The 16,997-nt window shown below is 39.3% G+C and overlaps 2 protein-coding genes across 10 annotated transcripts in view; one reads left to right on the top strand and one right to left on the bottom strand.

The window, feature by feature from the left end:
• Positions 1-1,988, top strand: part of Kcnip4 (potassium voltage-gated channel interacting protein 4) — a 1,067,998-nt gene extending 1,066,010 nt beyond the window's left edge. For all 5 annotated transcript variants that reach the window (XM_028765224.1, XM_028765228.1, XM_028765227.1 and 2 more), the window contains one exon: positions 530-1,988. In XM_028765224.1, the coding sequence (XP_028621057.1) occupies positions 530-577 (48 nt within the window). In that variant the 3' untranslated portion in view covers positions 578-1,988. The remainder of the gene's footprint in view (positions 1-529) is intronic.
• Positions 1,989-2,585: 597 nt separating this feature from the next.
• Pacrgl (parkin coregulated like) overlaps positions 2,586-16,997 on the bottom strand; it is a 15,083-nt gene continuing 671 nt past the window's right edge. For 2 of the 5 annotated variants that reach the window (XM_028765286.1, XM_028765287.1), the window contains exons 2-9: positions 15,589-15,692; positions 15,337-15,491; positions 14,258-14,325; positions 13,139-13,229; positions 11,808-11,942; positions 11,053-11,160; positions 9,207-9,287; positions 2,586-3,332 (exon numbers count right to left, since the gene is read on the bottom strand). In XM_028765286.1, coding sequence (XP_028621119.1) covers positions 3,276-3,332; positions 9,207-9,287; positions 11,053-11,160; positions 11,808-11,942; positions 13,139-13,229; positions 14,258-14,325; positions 15,337-15,491; positions 15,589-15,676 — 783 coding nt within the window. In that variant the 5' untranslated portion in view covers positions 15,677-15,692 and the 3' untranslated portion in view covers positions 2,586-3,275. The remainder of the gene's footprint in view (positions 3,333-9,206; positions 9,288-11,052; positions 11,161-11,807; positions 11,943-13,138; positions 13,230-14,257; positions 14,326-15,336; positions 15,492-15,588; positions 15,693-16,997) is intronic. The other 3 variants (XM_028765288.1, XM_028765289.1, XM_028765290.1) reach the window with 2 other exon arrangements.

The raw sequence follows: 16,997 nt of genomic DNA, 5'->3' as shown, positions 1-16,997 counted from the left end.
AAAAGATTCCTGAAGAGCTGCTGACCCTCAGTCAATGCTGAAATCCCAGAGAAGTTGGTTCTAATACTATCACAACAGGATAGATGAACTTGCCAGCAAGAGTAAAAGCAAGCAGGCAAAAATCAAAACTTCCTTCTTCCATGTCATGCTACTCAGATTCAGGATCTTCCTGCTTCAAGTAATCCAATAAAGAAAGTGAGCCACAGGACAGACCAGAAGCTTGTATTAGTAAATCCCCAGTGCAGTTCACAACCAAGATTAGCAGTCACACTCACTGTTCTCATCCTGACAGCATTTGAGAACTACCTTGGTCTAGTGAGTACCAAGTAAGATTTAAATGAAATATCTAAAGGCATATTCAAGAACTAACAAAATGGATGGACTCTTGTGGTTATTTGTAGTGGAGATAACGGAAGATACTCTTACTATCACAAAGCAGCACATGAAGGGTCTAAGCCATACTTACGAGTACAGCAGTACTTCCCATTGCAGACACAGTGAATAACATCCTTCTGTTTCTCCCCTACAGGATGAAAACATAATGCGCTCCATGCAGCTCTTCGAAAATGTGATCTAGAATGTCAGCAGGTCCTCGACTGAAGAGGCAGATGTGAACAACTACACACAAGCTGAAGCCACCACTTCTAGCATAGATTGCTCAGCTTTACACTGAGGCACATCATGCAAACAGCTTTGTTTGAATATAAAACAACCCCTCCTCAAATTTAGATTTTCCAGTTACAAATCTGCATCCACATCACTGGGGTCATGAAATATGCTAACTTATTTCATACTCTGAGAACACTCAAAAGGCACAGAATCTGGAATAGCTCTGATCCTCAGCCACGTGTTATTGAGGCTTTTACAGATCAGTGATTTTAAAACACCAGTGGGTTTTCCTACTTGTTTGTATGATTCAGCCCTGGATTTTAAGTGGTTTTCTAAAATATTTCCATCTGCATTTAACTTCCAGAAAGCCAGTGAACTTTCATTTAATTCGATTCGTATAATACTGAAAAAAGAAACAAAGATTATTACAATTAAAAAAGACCAAAAACACAGTCCCAATTTCTATGGCTTCTCTACTTGCTGTTAAAGACATTAATGTATTTGGCAATTTTTAAAAAGAACACTTAAAAAAATTAGTTTATTATCAGATGTTAGCATATACCTAATAAAATTATTTTAGTATTTGTTAATTTTCCATATTCATGCCAAGGCTCTATAGAATCCATGTAACTTTGGACCTGTTCAATCTTACATGTAGACTGTTTTGTATTGTGTTATGAAGTAGATATTCAAAGTGTCAAACAAACCAAGGATGTTTACAGACTTGCCAAGGGTCCGGATGTCTGTCCTGCAATGCCTAGTGATGCTTATTAACAAGTAACCCTAACAGCAGTAAAGGGCAATTCTAGCCACTCCCAAGCCCCTTAATGTTCTCACAGCATGTTTAACATACATAAGCCATTCAGGGACAGAGAATCCTTGACTGCCCAAAGCCTACTAAGAATAAAGATCAAGCAAAATATTCTTTGAAAACACCAGTGATTCTATTATATTGGAAATTATACATAAGATTGTATAGAAAATGAATGCAAACATTTTACAGTTCATCCGAATTGCATTATGATTTAGCACATCATATAGCTCAAAGGATTCACATTCCTTTCAGTGATCTTAAGCCAAAACTGTAGACTTGCCACAACAGTACTATAGATATACACATCTTCCCTGTTTCGTAGAAATACAAGAACCAAGAGGATACAGGAGGAGAAGATTTGCAACTGTCTGCAACAATAAATCAGGTATCTATTCTGGTGTAGAGATAGGATGTTGAAAGCTGCCCTGCTATCACCAGTGTAGGAATTAAGAGTAGTACAGTACATGTACAGAAATCTGCCATCACGTGTTTGTGTAAACTCAATGTGCACATTTTGTATCTCAAAAAGGACAAATAAAAGCAAAATAAAGTGTTTATTACTCTATTTTGTGTGCTATTGGTCTTTATAATCTAGCAAGTTCGACAGTTAATTACTAGATTAAAACCTGCCTGTCACTATCTTTGGGTAGTACTGCCTACAAAGAAATCTGAAAGCAAGACTGAAGTCAGGCAGCTACTGTAGCAGTCATAGTCTGAGAATGTGACAAGGTACTATAGACCTGACAAAAGAAACCCTGGGAGAGACTGGGCATGTCTGTAGTATGGTGCCTCAGCAATTGCTTGTATTCTTTGGACTGACAGCTGTGTAACTATCTGAAAGAATTGCTAAAGGTCACCCAGATGTCTGTGGGAGAGAACAAGGGGAAGGGCGTCATCCATCCAGTGTGTCAAGTGCACACAGTGACTGCCTGTCTCCATGCTGTCCAATGACGGGCTATGATTTGGATTTGTCATGGCTATCCAAGTCCCTACAGCCACTCAGAGGCCTTGCTCCCATTTTCTATTTCTCTTCCTCTACTCCTTTCTCTTACAGAATGATCTAGAGTAAGTTACTAGCTTATCAGAAACTCTGGGCTGTATCCATAAATTATGTTTTAACACACCAAGTAACTGGGAAACACAGAGAAGTACAACTACAATATCACTGGATACATGTAAGTTTTAAGCTTTTAATTTCTGAATATCTGTGTGTGCATATACATACACACACATACATACACACACATCATCAGTATTTTGGGGCTACAAAATGCAAAAATAGCATTTACTTAATTACAATTAACACCTAAAGTTTAGGTATTTTAAAAAGTTGTAATAAACAACAAACTTGTAATAGAATTTTCATTTAAAACAAGTTTTTAAAACTAGAATACTCAGAACAAAAACTGATATTCCCAAGCATTCCCACATTATAAAATACACACACTCCCTGGCTAATAGTGAAGTCACAAATGTTTACTTGCTATCTTAAAACTTTTTCAGTCTTAATAAATATAAAAACCAAGAAATGGCCAAAAGCAACCTATAAAATAAGGCACAGCTACAAAGTGGCCTTCCGATGGGCTGTAAGTAAAAATGCATTGGAAAACATATACCTAGGTATGATGGATGAGAAACCCCTACAGCACTCAACTTTTATGCACGTTACTTTAATTAGCTTTTTGTTGACAAACATCTTGTATGATGATCCTTCCAGAATTGGCATGATCCTCGTAGCCAAGTTAATGAATGAGTGGTGCTGTGAGTCAGGATGAACTGAACTCTGACAAAAGGTCCAGGCAGCCACTGTCAGCGCCTGAGGAAGCAGCGTGGCTTTTGTTGCCTCCCTTATTCAACAGCAGATAGAGCAATATGTTGGGATTTTGGATTTGATGATGATAAGACTTGCCTGACAACACAAGAAAACATGAGCATTAGAAACAGTTATTCAGTAGGCACTACACTTACAAGTGTCAGCAAGTATACAAGACTCCCGTGAATCTTCTGACATCATCCAAAAAAGTTAAAATCAAGGAAGGAAGGAAGGAAGGAAGGAGGGAGGGAGGGAGGGAGGGAGGGAGGGAGGGAGAGAGGGAGGTAAGTAAGTAAGTTAGGAAGGAGGAAGGTCGGTCCAATTTTTTATCTAGATACTCTCTAGAGCATGCTCGAACTCTCAGTGGTAGACCTCTTAAACTGAATTGAGCCGTTCCCCTCCTCCCCACACCCCTGCCAGTAGCCATCAATTGTGGACAGCTAATGTCAGCATCCTCAAACAAAAGTAAAAACAAAAAGATACAACCAAAATTACAAGATGAGTAGAACATTTTCTGAGGTTAAAAAAAAAAATAGCAACCCTAAATATCTACAGAAGAAGTGAGAGCAGTATTTAGATTTATCTTCCCTGTACCTCACCAGCATACTTGAGTTAATTACTTCTCTGAACCCAATATCCTGATGTAAAGGAAGCTACTAGCTAGCAAGTCTCCCTCTGAGGCTCATCCTGGAGCCTAAAGGAGTTTGGTGCTTACAATGTGCTATGGAGAGTGCTTGTCACAGTGCTCACAGCTCACATACACTAGAAGGAAATGAAGTGCCGGGCACGTGCCTTCCCCAGGACAAATGAGCAAGCTGCTGAGCACGGAAACGAAATCATCCGTTTGTAAAACTATGTTCAACTTAAAACGGGAAAGACTCGTTATAAGAAAGTCTGTGTGTTTATAACAAATGTTTCCACTTGTCCAGTAGTTGTGCCTTTACATTATTATAATCTATAAAAGTCAAAAGAAATAGGAAACACCTACACTAAGAATTCCTGGTTTAAAATTTTTTTAGGTTTTTTTTTTTTAGTCTTTTTTTGTGTATGTCTATGTCTGTGTACCACATGTATGGAATGTCCAAAGAGGCCAGAAGTGGACTTTAGATTTTCTGTGGTTGTAAGCCATCACTACATGGATGCTGGGCATGGAACTGCGTCCTCTGAAGAGCAGGCAATATTCTTAACCAATAAATCATCTCTCCAGTATCAAGAACTTTTTAAAAACTCATTACTACTCAAGAAACTTAATATATGTTTTTAAGTTCCTGGAAGAAAAAGGAGTATTGCTTACTTATAATTAGCACAACACTAATCAAACCAGAAGAAAGGCACAGGCATTAATTCTAATGCATAGCTTTTTTTAAAAAACCTTTTAGATGTGTAAATTTTATAGGCATGAGCATTTTGCCCACATGTGTGTCTCTGTACCATATACACTCCTGGTGTCCAAAGAAGCCATCAGGAAAGCATCATGTCTACTTAGAACTGGAGGTTGTGATTCAGTGAGTACAGAGAACTGAACCCAGGTTCTCTGCAAAAGCAACAAGGATTCTTAACTGCTGAGCCATCTCTCTACCTGTACTGGCTGGTTTTGTGTGTCACCTTGACACAGGCTAGAGTTACCACAGAGAAAGTAGCCTCCCTTGAGGAAATGCCTCCATGAGATCCAGCTGTAAGGCATTTTCTCAATTAGTGATCAAGGATGGGAGGATCCATTGTTGGAGGTACCATTCCTGGGCTGGTAGTCCTGGGTTCTATAGGAAAGCAAGCTGAGCAAACCAGGAGAAGCGAGCCAGTAAGCAACATCCCTTCATGGCTTCTGCATTCACTCCTGCTGCTAGTTCCTACCCTGAGTGAGTTCCTGTCCTTACTTCCTTTGGTGATAAACAGCAATGTGCAAGTGTAAGCTGAACCCTTTCCTCCCCAACTTGCTTTTTGGTCATGATGTTTTATGTAGGAATAAAAACCCTGACTACCCAATAGTAAACCTTAATGACAGCATACTTTACTAAGATATCATGTAGGACACACAAGGGCCAGTACAGAATACTGAGGAATATTTAATATCTCTTATAAAAACAACCTTCTTTTCTTTTAAATTCAATATTAGCAATAGCCAAAGCTAGTAAGATTAAATAACAACAAAAGGAGCCCCTCTCTTTCAGACCTTAGATTGGTCAATTACACCTCTGCAGGCCAGCTCCAGATAACAAAATGCAGCTTCTGAACTGCATCTCCATCATAACCTCCCCTGCCCAACACAGACATCCATAAATGTCTCCCATTCCCTTTGCCTGATTCATTCCCTAAAAAGGTCTCCTGGAGGCAGACAACCATCTAGGAGAGGTCCAGCTTAAAAAGCTGTCATCATTAGTCACCATCTGTTCACTGGCATTTATTTCACAAAAGAGGAAAGCACAATTACTTCTGGGATTCAGATTCTAGGATGACCAACTACATTTACAAAGTACTTCATCAGAAGTGGAGTCACTGGACTAGTAGGTGCTGGTTCTGCACATATCCTCAGGGTCTACCAGTCTCTTGTCTAGAACTCAAACACAACAAAAAAATGCATTCTCTAACTGTCCCTGTAAGGCTTAGTTCCTCTGCATAAACTTTAAGTGTTCATCACAAAAACAATATATGTAGCTTATAGATTATTAAAAGTAGCAGAATTAGCTGATTAAATCATGGACAGCAAAAGTGTATATAATCATATACATTTCCATATAGTTATCTAGAAAACACGGAAAATGAAAGTCCTACATTGTTAAGCTAAGTAGCTGAATATTTCTTTCAAATTATAAAATTTCAATAAATCTTGCTGTCATCATATAGTAATGAAGTCCCATATTCCTCTCCTTGAAAAGTTGGGGAAAAAATCAGATGAACTCTTCCACAATGTAAATGTGCTTCACTAATGTAGAAGTGGCATCTCCATCTACAGGGAGATGCTAAAACTCAGAGGAAGAAAGCAAGACCAAATAAAGGGAAAAGAGATCCATGACTACAGGAAGCTCAAGCCATGCCTTCTGACATATACAAGGACCTGGGATTTCTCCCTAGTACAGAGAAGTACAGAAATAAATAAATATAAAATTTAATCCTACTACAGTAAGCCCTAGATATCCTAACACAACTGAAACACAAGAGAATGACCTTAAATCCAATCTAACAAAGATGATTAAAGCCTTTAAAGAGGAAACAAATAAATCCTTTAAAGAAATATAGGAAAACACAATCAAACAGGTGAAGGAAATATATAAAACTGTTAAAGATCTGAAAACGGAAATAGAAGCAATAAAGAAAACACAAACAGAGAGAAGTCTGGAGATGGAAAACCTAGGGAAGAGAACAGAAACAACAGATACAAGCATCACCAAGAGAATACAGGAGATGGAAGAGAGAATCTCAAGTGTAGAAGATACAGAAGAAGAAATTGATTCATCAGTCAGTGAAAATGTTAAATCTAAAAAGTCCCTGACACAAAACTTCCTGGAAATCTGGAATACCATAAAGGTACCTACCCTTATTATTCTTAATAATAAAAATAGAAGCCCAGAAAATATTCTCAAAAAAATCATAGAAGAAAACTTACCCAACCTAAAGAAAGAGATGCCTATCATCTATCTATCTATAGGCTTACAGGAAGCTTACAGAACACTAATTAGACTCGACCAGAGAAGAAAATCCCCCTGGCACATAATAATCAAAACAGAAAATCTACAGAACAAAGAAAGAATATTAAAAGCCAAAAGGGAAAAAGGCCAAATAACATGCAAAGATAGACCTACTAGAATTACATACAACTTCTCAACAGATTCTAAAAGCTAGAAGAGCCAAGACAGATATCTTGCAACCTCTAAATTACCACACATGTCAATCTAGACTACAATACCTAGCAAAACTCTCAATCACCATAGATGTAGAAAACAAGACATTGCAAAAGAAATTTAAATTTAAACATCTGTCCATAAATCCAGGCCTACAGAAAATAATAGAAGGAAAACGCCAAGGAGGATAAATACATCCAAGAAAACACAGGAAATATATAATTCTATACCAGCAAAAACAAGGAAAGCATACACAAACACAAACAACACCAACATCAAAATAACAAGAAATAAACAATCATTGGTCATTAATATCTCTCAGCATCAATACACTCAATTCTCAAATAAAAAGACACAGGCTAACAGAATGGATTCGAAATCATCTTTCTGCTGGATACAAGAAGCACATCTCAGCAATAAAAATAGACATTATCTCAGAGTAAAGGGCTGGAAAAAGTTTCCCAAGCAAAGGTACCTAAGAAGCAAGCTGGAGAAGACATTCTAGTATCCAATAAAATATACTTTCAACCAAAAATAATCAAAAGACAGTGAAGGACACTTTATACTCAAAGGAAAAACCTACCAAGATATCTTAATTCTGAACATCTATGCCCCTAAAACAAGGGCAAACACATTTGTAAAAGAAACATTGCTAAAACTTAAATTGCACATCAAATCCCAGACATTAATAGTGGGAGACTTCAACATCATACTCTCACCAGGTCTCCAGACAAAAACTAAACAGAGAAATAATGAAACTAATCTACATTTTGAATCGAATGAACCTAACAGACATCTATAGAATATTTCACTCAAACACAAAAGAATATACCTTCTTCTCAGCACCTTATGGGTCCTTCTCCAAAACTGACCATATATTCAGTCACAAAGAAAGCTTCAACAGATACAAAAAAAAAAAAAAAAAAAAAAACCCTGAAATAATGCTTTGTATTGTATCAGACCACATGGATTAAAGCTGAACTTCAACAACAACAGAAGTACCAGAAAACCTACACAATCATGGAAACTGAATAATTCTCTACTCAGTGATCTCTGGGTCAGGGAAGAAATAAAGAAATTGGAATAGGGGAGGCTCCCAAGAATCAATGGGGGTGACATTAGCTGAGACTCACAGCAGTATGGATATGGAACCTGAAGAGGCTACCTCCTGTAGCCAGGTAGAAACCCCAGTGGAGCAATAGGAACACCAACCCACTCACAAAACTTTTGACCCAAAATTTATCCTGTCTACAAGAAACAGCGATGGGAGATGGAGCAGAGACTGAGGGAATGGCCAACTAAACACCGGCCCAACCTCAGACCCATTCCATGGGCAAGCACCAGTTCCCGACACTATTAATGCTATTCTTATGCTTGAAGACAGGAGTCTAGTATGGCTATCCTCTGAGTGGCTCCATCCAGCATCTCACTCAGATGAATGGAGAAACCACAGCCAAACAGTGGATGGTGCTCGGGAATTCTTATAGAGAGTAGGGGGAAGGACTGAGGGCCTTGAAGAGGATAGGAATTCCATAGGAAATCAACTAACTCCAACAGAGTCAACTAGCCTGGATCCTTGGGGCTCTCTGAGACTGAACCACCAACCAAAGAGAAAACATGGACTGGGCCTAGGCTCCCACACATACGGAGGAGATGAGTAGCTCGGTTGGTCTTCAAGTAGGTCCTGAACAACTGGAGAGGAGGCTATCCCTAAAACTGGTGCCTGTCTGTGGAAGACGTTCTTCTAGATGGGCGCCTTGTCTGGCCTCAGTGGGAGAGGATGTGCCTAGCTCTGCAAAACTCTGATGTGCCAGGGTGGGGGGAGCCCAGGGGAGGCTTCCACCCTGGGTTTGGGGAAAGGACTGTGAGAGAGGAGGGAGCAGTGAGCAGGAGGTAAGATGAGTAAAAAGAGAGGGACCAGTGAGCAGGAAGTAATAAGTTAATAAGTAACATGATTAAATCAAAGACACCATCACAGCAAAACAGAAATTCTTAGCCCACAAGAGAAGAACTCAGAAAATTTCACATTTATTTTTGCAGCTGCAGTAAGCTAACACATGCTAACCACCTCTGCTAGGATTGAAAGTACAATGTACAGAAAGAATGCAGGTTACAGGTACAGCGTTCTACTTACACTTCCACCGTGCTGCTCCAGCTTTTGCAAAGCACTGGTGATGGGCTCTTTGAATTTTTTGTCCATTAGCCTCTTCGAAAGCTTTTGAAAAGTAGGGGAGGGGGGTTATAAATAAATAATCTCTGCTATAAGCACAAATAATTTTTGAGCATGCCTTAATTTAAGGAAGTCTAACTTACTTTAAAAAACTTTAACAAAGTTTATTTCAGTATGTGATTCACTAAAATTTACATGTAACAATATAGTATTTGGTTAAAAGTTGGATTTATGCGGCCTTGTTGGGCATCAGTGGGAGGAGAGGTCCTTGGTTCTGTGAAGACTCGATGCCCCAGTGTAGGGGAATGCCAGGGCAGAGAGGCAGGAGTGATGGGTGAGTGGGAGAACACCCTCACAGAAGCAGGGGGAGAGGGGTGGGATAGGGGATTTCCAGGGTGGGAGGGGGACTGGGAAAGGGGATAACATTTGAAGTGTAAATAAAGAAAACATTCAATTAAAAAATACATATCTATATAAAAAAAGTTGAATTTCTATCATTTCAAGCTCTACCTATCTCACAATATCTGCTACAACAAGTTATCTGGGGCTGGGGAAATGACTGACTTTAATACCCAATACCTACATTAAAAGCTGGGCATGGTGGCTTCTGTTTATAATTCTATCACTGGGGACCCACTGGCCAGACAGCGCAGCCAACTGATAAGCTCCAGGTAACCAGAAGATCCATCTTACAGGAAGTGGACAGTACTTCTGAAGACAACACCCGAGACTGTCCTCTACAGTCCGCAAACATGCAGACATACAGGCACATGCGCTCTTGCACCCACATACAAACACACACACTCACAGGAAAACTATGTTTATAAGCATGGCATATGTTTCATCTCATCACATGCAAGTCCACGCAGAGAACTATGATAGGGAACTCTGCCTCTAAAGCACACGGTACCCAGCAATAAGACGGGAGAAGCTGAGGAGTAACTGACAAAGCAAAAGAGACTAGGAAGCACAAGACACTTATCTCTGCATACATGCTAAACACGCCACAGCTAGAAACGAAAGATGTTTAAAAAGCATAGCACAGATGAAGGAAGACACATCACAGGCACTAGCAGAGACGTAGTGCAATGTAGGTAGTCATGAGCAACTACACCAGCATTCCCCTTAAATACATGCATTTCTGCAGACAACGACCTAGACAGTTCAGCTACTTAAGCCATGCTCTCTGCTAAGCGTTTTGGAAATGTATTCAACATAGGCTTAATAGAATGATACTGAGAACTTTTTAATTATAAACATAAAATCAGTGTTAAAGTTTAATACATTAGAAAACAATAGAGAGGCACTGTCTACTAGATACTTTCTGACATACTTAGTCTAATCTCCAATTGTTGATTAGGGTTGGTTAGCACACACTGCTAACATGACTGGATAGAATAACACCCAGGTAAATAAAGCACGCCCTTGGTTTTTGTGCAAGGGTTTTTCCAGAGAAAGTTCAAAGGCTCTAACTAAGGCGTGGACTGATCCTTGGATTCTTCATGTGATAATTTTATTGAAAGGAAGGGGGCGGGGGAAAAGAGACCCTGCACCCTTCCCATGCGCCCATCCATTTCATGCCCACGACAAGTCACCTGTTCCACATTAGCCCTTCCTTCCTGCCATGAAGGACTGGCACAGATGGAACATTGAGTCCAAACAAATCCTTCCTACTATTTGTTTGTTTCTGCCAGGTATGTTAACAATGACAAGAAACTATGGTTTTAAGGATTTGAGCTAGGCTAGTGCTTGATTTGAAGGCTGGGGTTATAAAGACTTGCACAGCTACTCTCTTCTGTGCAGTACTCACACTTGTAAGCAGAAGTTTCAGATGGCCATTCAGAGACGGGCCAACAACCACACTCAGCTGCACGAGTGCACTCAGTCCTCTTTCAAACACGTCATCATCAGAATGAACCTGTGGGGCCAGTTAACAAGACAAATTAAAGCCTACACAACCTTCCAAAGAGTCTCTGGACACTTTCATTTGGACCCTTTCCATGTGCCTTTATATATAATTCTACTTTCTCCTTTCAGAATGGATTTTCTTTAAGAATTAGTACACTTGTATCTCAAGGAGACTTGTTCATTGGAATCAGTAGGGAAAAAGTAAAGGGACAAGATGGGAAAAATGAAAGGGAGAATAAGGGAAAGGGGCAAGCAGGTATAAGACACGAAGGATTAAGCATTTTATCCTAGAAATCTATCAACAGAATTTTGGGAGTGAGCTTTAATGCACTGTATCTAGAGGTAAAACAATTTCCATCAGATAAGAGCAGTTACTAATGTGCATCTATTATACAGAGAACAGAGTCACCTGAGTTATATCCTCTAACTACCTAAAAGGTACGCTTTTACTCCCAGGACCCTAAAAGTACATCCTCTAAAGTGGTCACGTACAGAACTGTCTGACTCTGACACTGCATATACTTGTCAACCATAAGTAAAGCACTAATTTGCATGAATATGGGGGAGAGGAAGAACAGACAATGCTCTCTTGAATCAGAGTATTCATCCATACCATGCTATTGGGAATAATGATGTCCAGTGAAATAAATGACTTACGAGAGCTGCCTTCAGCACAGGGATCAGTCGAGGTAGCAAAGGGATAGCTTTGTCAGGAGCACCCTTGACCAGAAGTAACTCCCTAAAGCCTTCCTTTGACACAAAGGTATAAGGATGCTTGGTCTCCCTCAGACCCTGCCAAAGAAAACATAAACACAGAAACTTGATTCGGTACCTTCCCCACTGAGTAGAAGAAAAAAGTTTAAGTTGCTACCTAGCACAGAAATAAAAGTACTGATGGTGGGCCACAGGTACATATACACTACTGGTCTTGGCCACTGAGATACCTTTTCAAGTAAAGGCAATTCCCACTAAGCCAGATACCTGAGTTCAATCCCTGATCCCATATGGTGTCAGGAGAAAACCAACTCCTAGAAGTTGTCCTCTGATTTCTATATGCACTCTATGGCGCACCCACACCCACTCCCACAACAAACACAAGCAAGCAAGCAAGCAGATGTTTTAGAAGGGCTTATTTTAAAGAGTTGTAAAAGCAAAGGCCCTTGAATGACTTCCCAAACTAAAGTACTTTGTATACCCTAACCATTTGGACTATGTAGTATATTACTAGTTCTGATGAGTCTAAAATATGGCTTGCAATTGTATATAAAGTTGTGAATCTTGGAGCCTGCATGGGACTGTACTAGGCCCTCTGCATGTATGTTAGGGCTGTGTAGTTTGGTGTTCTTTGGGATGCCTAACAGTGGGAAGAGAGACTGTCTGACTCTTTTGTCTGCTTTTAGGACCCTTTCTCTTCCACTAAGTTGGCTAGTCCAGCCTTGATATTAGTCTTATCATAACTTTTTATGCTGTGTTCAGTTAATATCCCTGGGAGGCCTACTCTTTTCTGAAGGAAAATTGAAGATGAGTGGACCTGGGGGTATAGGGTGAGTGTCAGACAGTGAGGAGTGGAGTAAGGGAAAACTACAGTAGGGATGTAAGGTCTGAGAGAAGAAAAAAGAAGAAAAGACATGTCTATAAAAGAACTAAGTATGATTTACCATCCACCCATTTCACTTATTCATTCATTCCTGTTAGATTCCCATTTTTATAAGACTGGTTAATTAATTTATTTTATATAAGTATGTATGTGTGTGTATGTGTTGTGTTTAAGGTCTTATATACCTGCATATTTATATATACATATACATATATATATATATATATATGAACAATTAGAATTACTTGCTTAGAGTCCAATATTTTAATGCCTCTCACTTGATACTTATTTTAAAAGTACAAAATGAGATGTACTTATAACGTTCAAAATAACAATAAACTTTTTAAAATATCTTTTTCTATAAGCACTCACGAGAGTTAGAATGTTTTACCTCAGCTAACGTAATTAGAAGCGGGTCAAATGGAAGAATTTCAGGCGGGCATTCCCACTGTAATCTGTGTTTTACTGAGCCATGTACCAATCTAAAATACAAAAGTCAGTGAATGTAGCAGGAAGCTTACAACACAATACTCCTCCCGGAATAGAGGTGCAGTAGAATTATCTTGTGACATACAGGAATACCATACTCTTAGGGACACAGACAAAGCAGTGCAAGTAAACAAGCCTTCACATCCCCATGTTTCCCACAAAACTATGTAATAAGGTTATATTGCAAAACTTTTGTACTTTTATTTAAGAAAGCTTTAAATAAAAATATAAAAATATTTAAAGCGCTCTCTTGCTCTCTCTCTCTCTCTCTCTCTCTCTCTCTCTCTCTCTCTCTCTCTCTCTCTCTCTCTCTGTCTCGGGGTCTGTGTGTGCATGTGTGTGTGCGACACAGAGACAGACAGACAGACAGACAGTCTCCTGTACACCATGCTGGCCTCAATCCCACCTTCTGTAGCCAAGGGCGGCCCTCTGCTTGCTTCACCACCTCAGTGCTGGGATTACAGGTACATATGACCATGCTAAATTCTCTATGTGCTAGGAGATTGAACTCAGGGTTTTGTGTATGGTAAGAAGCATTATAGGAACAGAGCTACAGCTCCAATCCTTCAATTTAGAATCTAAGAATGCTTCTTTAGCTTATTTTTTTCACTCCAAATATGAACACAGTATTTAAGAAATGCAGTTTTGAAAATGTTTACATTACCTACAAGATAGGAAGGGTTTTGGGTTTGGCTGGAAATTTTGTTTCTTTTGTTGTTGTTGTTCTCAATTTGTAGAAGCCTATGAATGCTTAATGCTAAAATTAGTTGTACCAAAAGTGGTACACTCAGATCAATTTAATTTCTTAAGTTATTTGGTGCTTTACTACAGACTTAGTAATTACATATTGGAGTTGATGTTTTTCTTACCAATGATATCCAGGGATTTATACCAATTTAACAGTCAAGTCACCTTTGATTTCAATCTCACTAGTAAATAAATTTTCAACAATTTAAGCTGAATAACTGATTTCACTCAATTACTTTGAGCCACACAGTAGCTATGGATTTATTGATTTTACCTGCAAGGAATGCCTCCTTGAGAGTAAATAGCTGCAAAGGCAGAAGGGGCCCGTGGCTGTTCACCAAACTGAAATTAAAGAACAAAAATATCACCACCACCTTCACTTACTGCTATCTTCAATTTTAATCCAAGATCAGGCACATGTGCATACACACACACACACACACATACACACACACACGCACAATACCCATACTGTGCAAATCCCTGCTCAGCCACACAACTGTGAAAAAACACACAACCAAGCCTTTGGAGTTCTCTTCAACCAGTAATTTGACTCAAAGGTTTGCAGGTGGCTGAAACCATACACAGACTAAAAGTCTTTCCAATTACTCTCTCATACCGAGTAAAGAATCCCCTGGATTAATAATACGGAGGAGAGATTAGCTTTTACCAATCACTGTATGTCCACATGCCCTCTGGCCAAGCATAGATGTGTAAAGAGCAGAGAATCTATTTAACTTCTCCAAATAGACTTTATGCTTCTGTGAAACAAGGGGTTGGGCTTGGTAGCATCAAAATCAGGAACAAGTCTTACAAACATATAAGTGACTGTATCTTCTAGATTACAGAAGTGGCACTAAGGACAGAGAGAGCACATTTGCTTTAAGCCAGCACTGTATGGGCTGCATGCTCTTCGGCCAAGTATATGTAGAGGTGAGAGAGAATCTGTGTAATTTCTCCAAACTGGCTTTATGATTCTATTAAACAGAGGATTACAGTATGGTTTCTGGTAGACCAATCTGTAGAACATAAAAAAAAAATGGTTAAGGGTTTTATATGAGCACAGAATGGCATGAATGAGCCATTCCATGGCAGCTGAGTGCACGTTACTTCGCTGACATTAGAAAGTAGGATAGAAAAAGCTGACACACAGTTCACAACATAACAAAATTAACATAGCTAGCTAAAAACTAGCAAAAAGGAAACTCACGAGAGCATTCAGAATGGTTAAACTGGAATCAGCTAAAGCCTATTCCTGTAAAATGTGCTGGTTTAATGTACTAATTTAAAACATAGTTACTATAAAGTACATTATAAAAGTAAAACATGTACTGCTGAGGAAACTGTACTCACAGGGTTAATGGTTTTAGGGTTGAGTTTATCACTTGGCCGAGGATGAGCCCTTCTTGCAGCCTCTGGAGAACTGGTTAAGGAGGAGGATTTGCTCCCTTGAACTGTCGTCCTGTGTTTCATTTGTGTGCTTGAGGATGTGCGTTGATCATTACTACCTAGGAGAAAAATAGCAGAACATCAGTACAAAAGATGAAAACGCAACAGAAACTGATCCTGTATGCACATGGAACACAGAAAGCATCACTAACAAACCTGGCCTCTCCCTTTTGCAGAAGTAAAACTCTGTACCTGTTGCTCTGGTTCTCAACTGCACACCTCCAGAGCACTCTGATTTCTGCATAGCTTCTCTTTCAGCCCTGCAGTTAAATAAACAATTTCAGAATCTGTTGATCTGCCAAAATGAATACACTTTATGTACATGTGGGTGCGGAGGCCTAAAGGTTACCATCTTTTTCAATAGCTTCCCTTCTTATGTATTGGAGCAGGGTCTCACAGAGTCCAGAGCTCCTCTTATTGGCTAATTCGGCTAGTCAGCTTGTGGCAGGAATTCCCTTGTCAGTGTCTCACATGTGCTGGGATGACAGATAAGTCATCACCTAAGCTCTTAAAGGATTCTATGTGATCAGATTCTTTACCAGCTAAGCCATCTCCTTGGCCCTACTTTATATTTTAAACTGGTTTCAAAGCCACTGAATCTCTTCACTTGAAAAGCTTTCAAACACTCTAGAAAACAGAGCTTCCAAGATGTTTTAAGTATTCAAGGTAGCTTGCATCATTCATGTCTCTGTACACATTAATGTCTCCATGTAGGTGTGTCCATGGAGGCCAGAGGCCCGACATTGGGTGTCTTCCACCATTTTGTGAACCAGACTATCTCACTGAATAGGCTTGTCTCTAAGCCTCCAGGATCTTTCCAAAATACTAGGTGTTTGTTTTTTAGTCAGGGTCTAACTTGTTATGTAACCCAGGATGGCCTTGAACTTTACCTGCCTATGTCTCTGGAGTGCTATGATTTCTTAAAGGCATGTGACAGCATATCTGGCAAAAATAATCTTTAACTGTTAAAAATATCACTTTTTCCTTTAAAAGACAACCTAAGTATGTCTGGTTTAAAACAATACTATCCAACCTGAGTGAATATTATTCCATCACTGTCAAGCACGGCCTCATATATTTTGTGAAAGAAAACGGCTTACTTCACCTTTAGACTATTTTGTTCTTTAAATGACGTGAGGTAGGTAGTGTGATATAACCGTAACTAAGTAAAAAGGTGAAAAATACGTTGCTATAAATACTACCAAGTCACTCCTCATTTCTTTCCTAGGATTCTAAATAGACAAGAATACAGAGAACCACTTTATGTGGAGAACTTACATTATGTCAGTGTCAGAGGCGGAAACAACAAACACAAATCCCTTGGCTTTCATTGGGCCTCTGCCTAAAAGGGGCTGGGGGCACCTGTATATGCGAGGAAACCCACACTATCTTTGCTTTACAAATACCAAATTTCAGTAGCCACTAGTTTAAGATCATGGCACCACTAGTCATCTTTCTTCTATTCTCTAATTAGAAACCTAGAAAAAAATTCAAAAGTCGCTCAGCTAACGAAGCTGTTTACCAACTGCAAAGGACCTTCAAATCGCATCGGACAGACCCATCCT

The sequence above is a fragment of the Grammomys surdaster genome, unplaced genomic scaffold (genome assembly GCF_004785775.1).
Source record: "Grammomys surdaster isolate TR1022 unplaced genomic scaffold, NIH_TR_1.0 150, whole genome shotgun sequence".
Classification (NCBI taxonomy): Eukaryota; Metazoa; Chordata; class Mammalia; order Rodentia; family Muridae; genus Grammomys; species Grammomys surdaster.
This window is presented reverse-complemented; position numbering and strand designations above follow the sequence as displayed.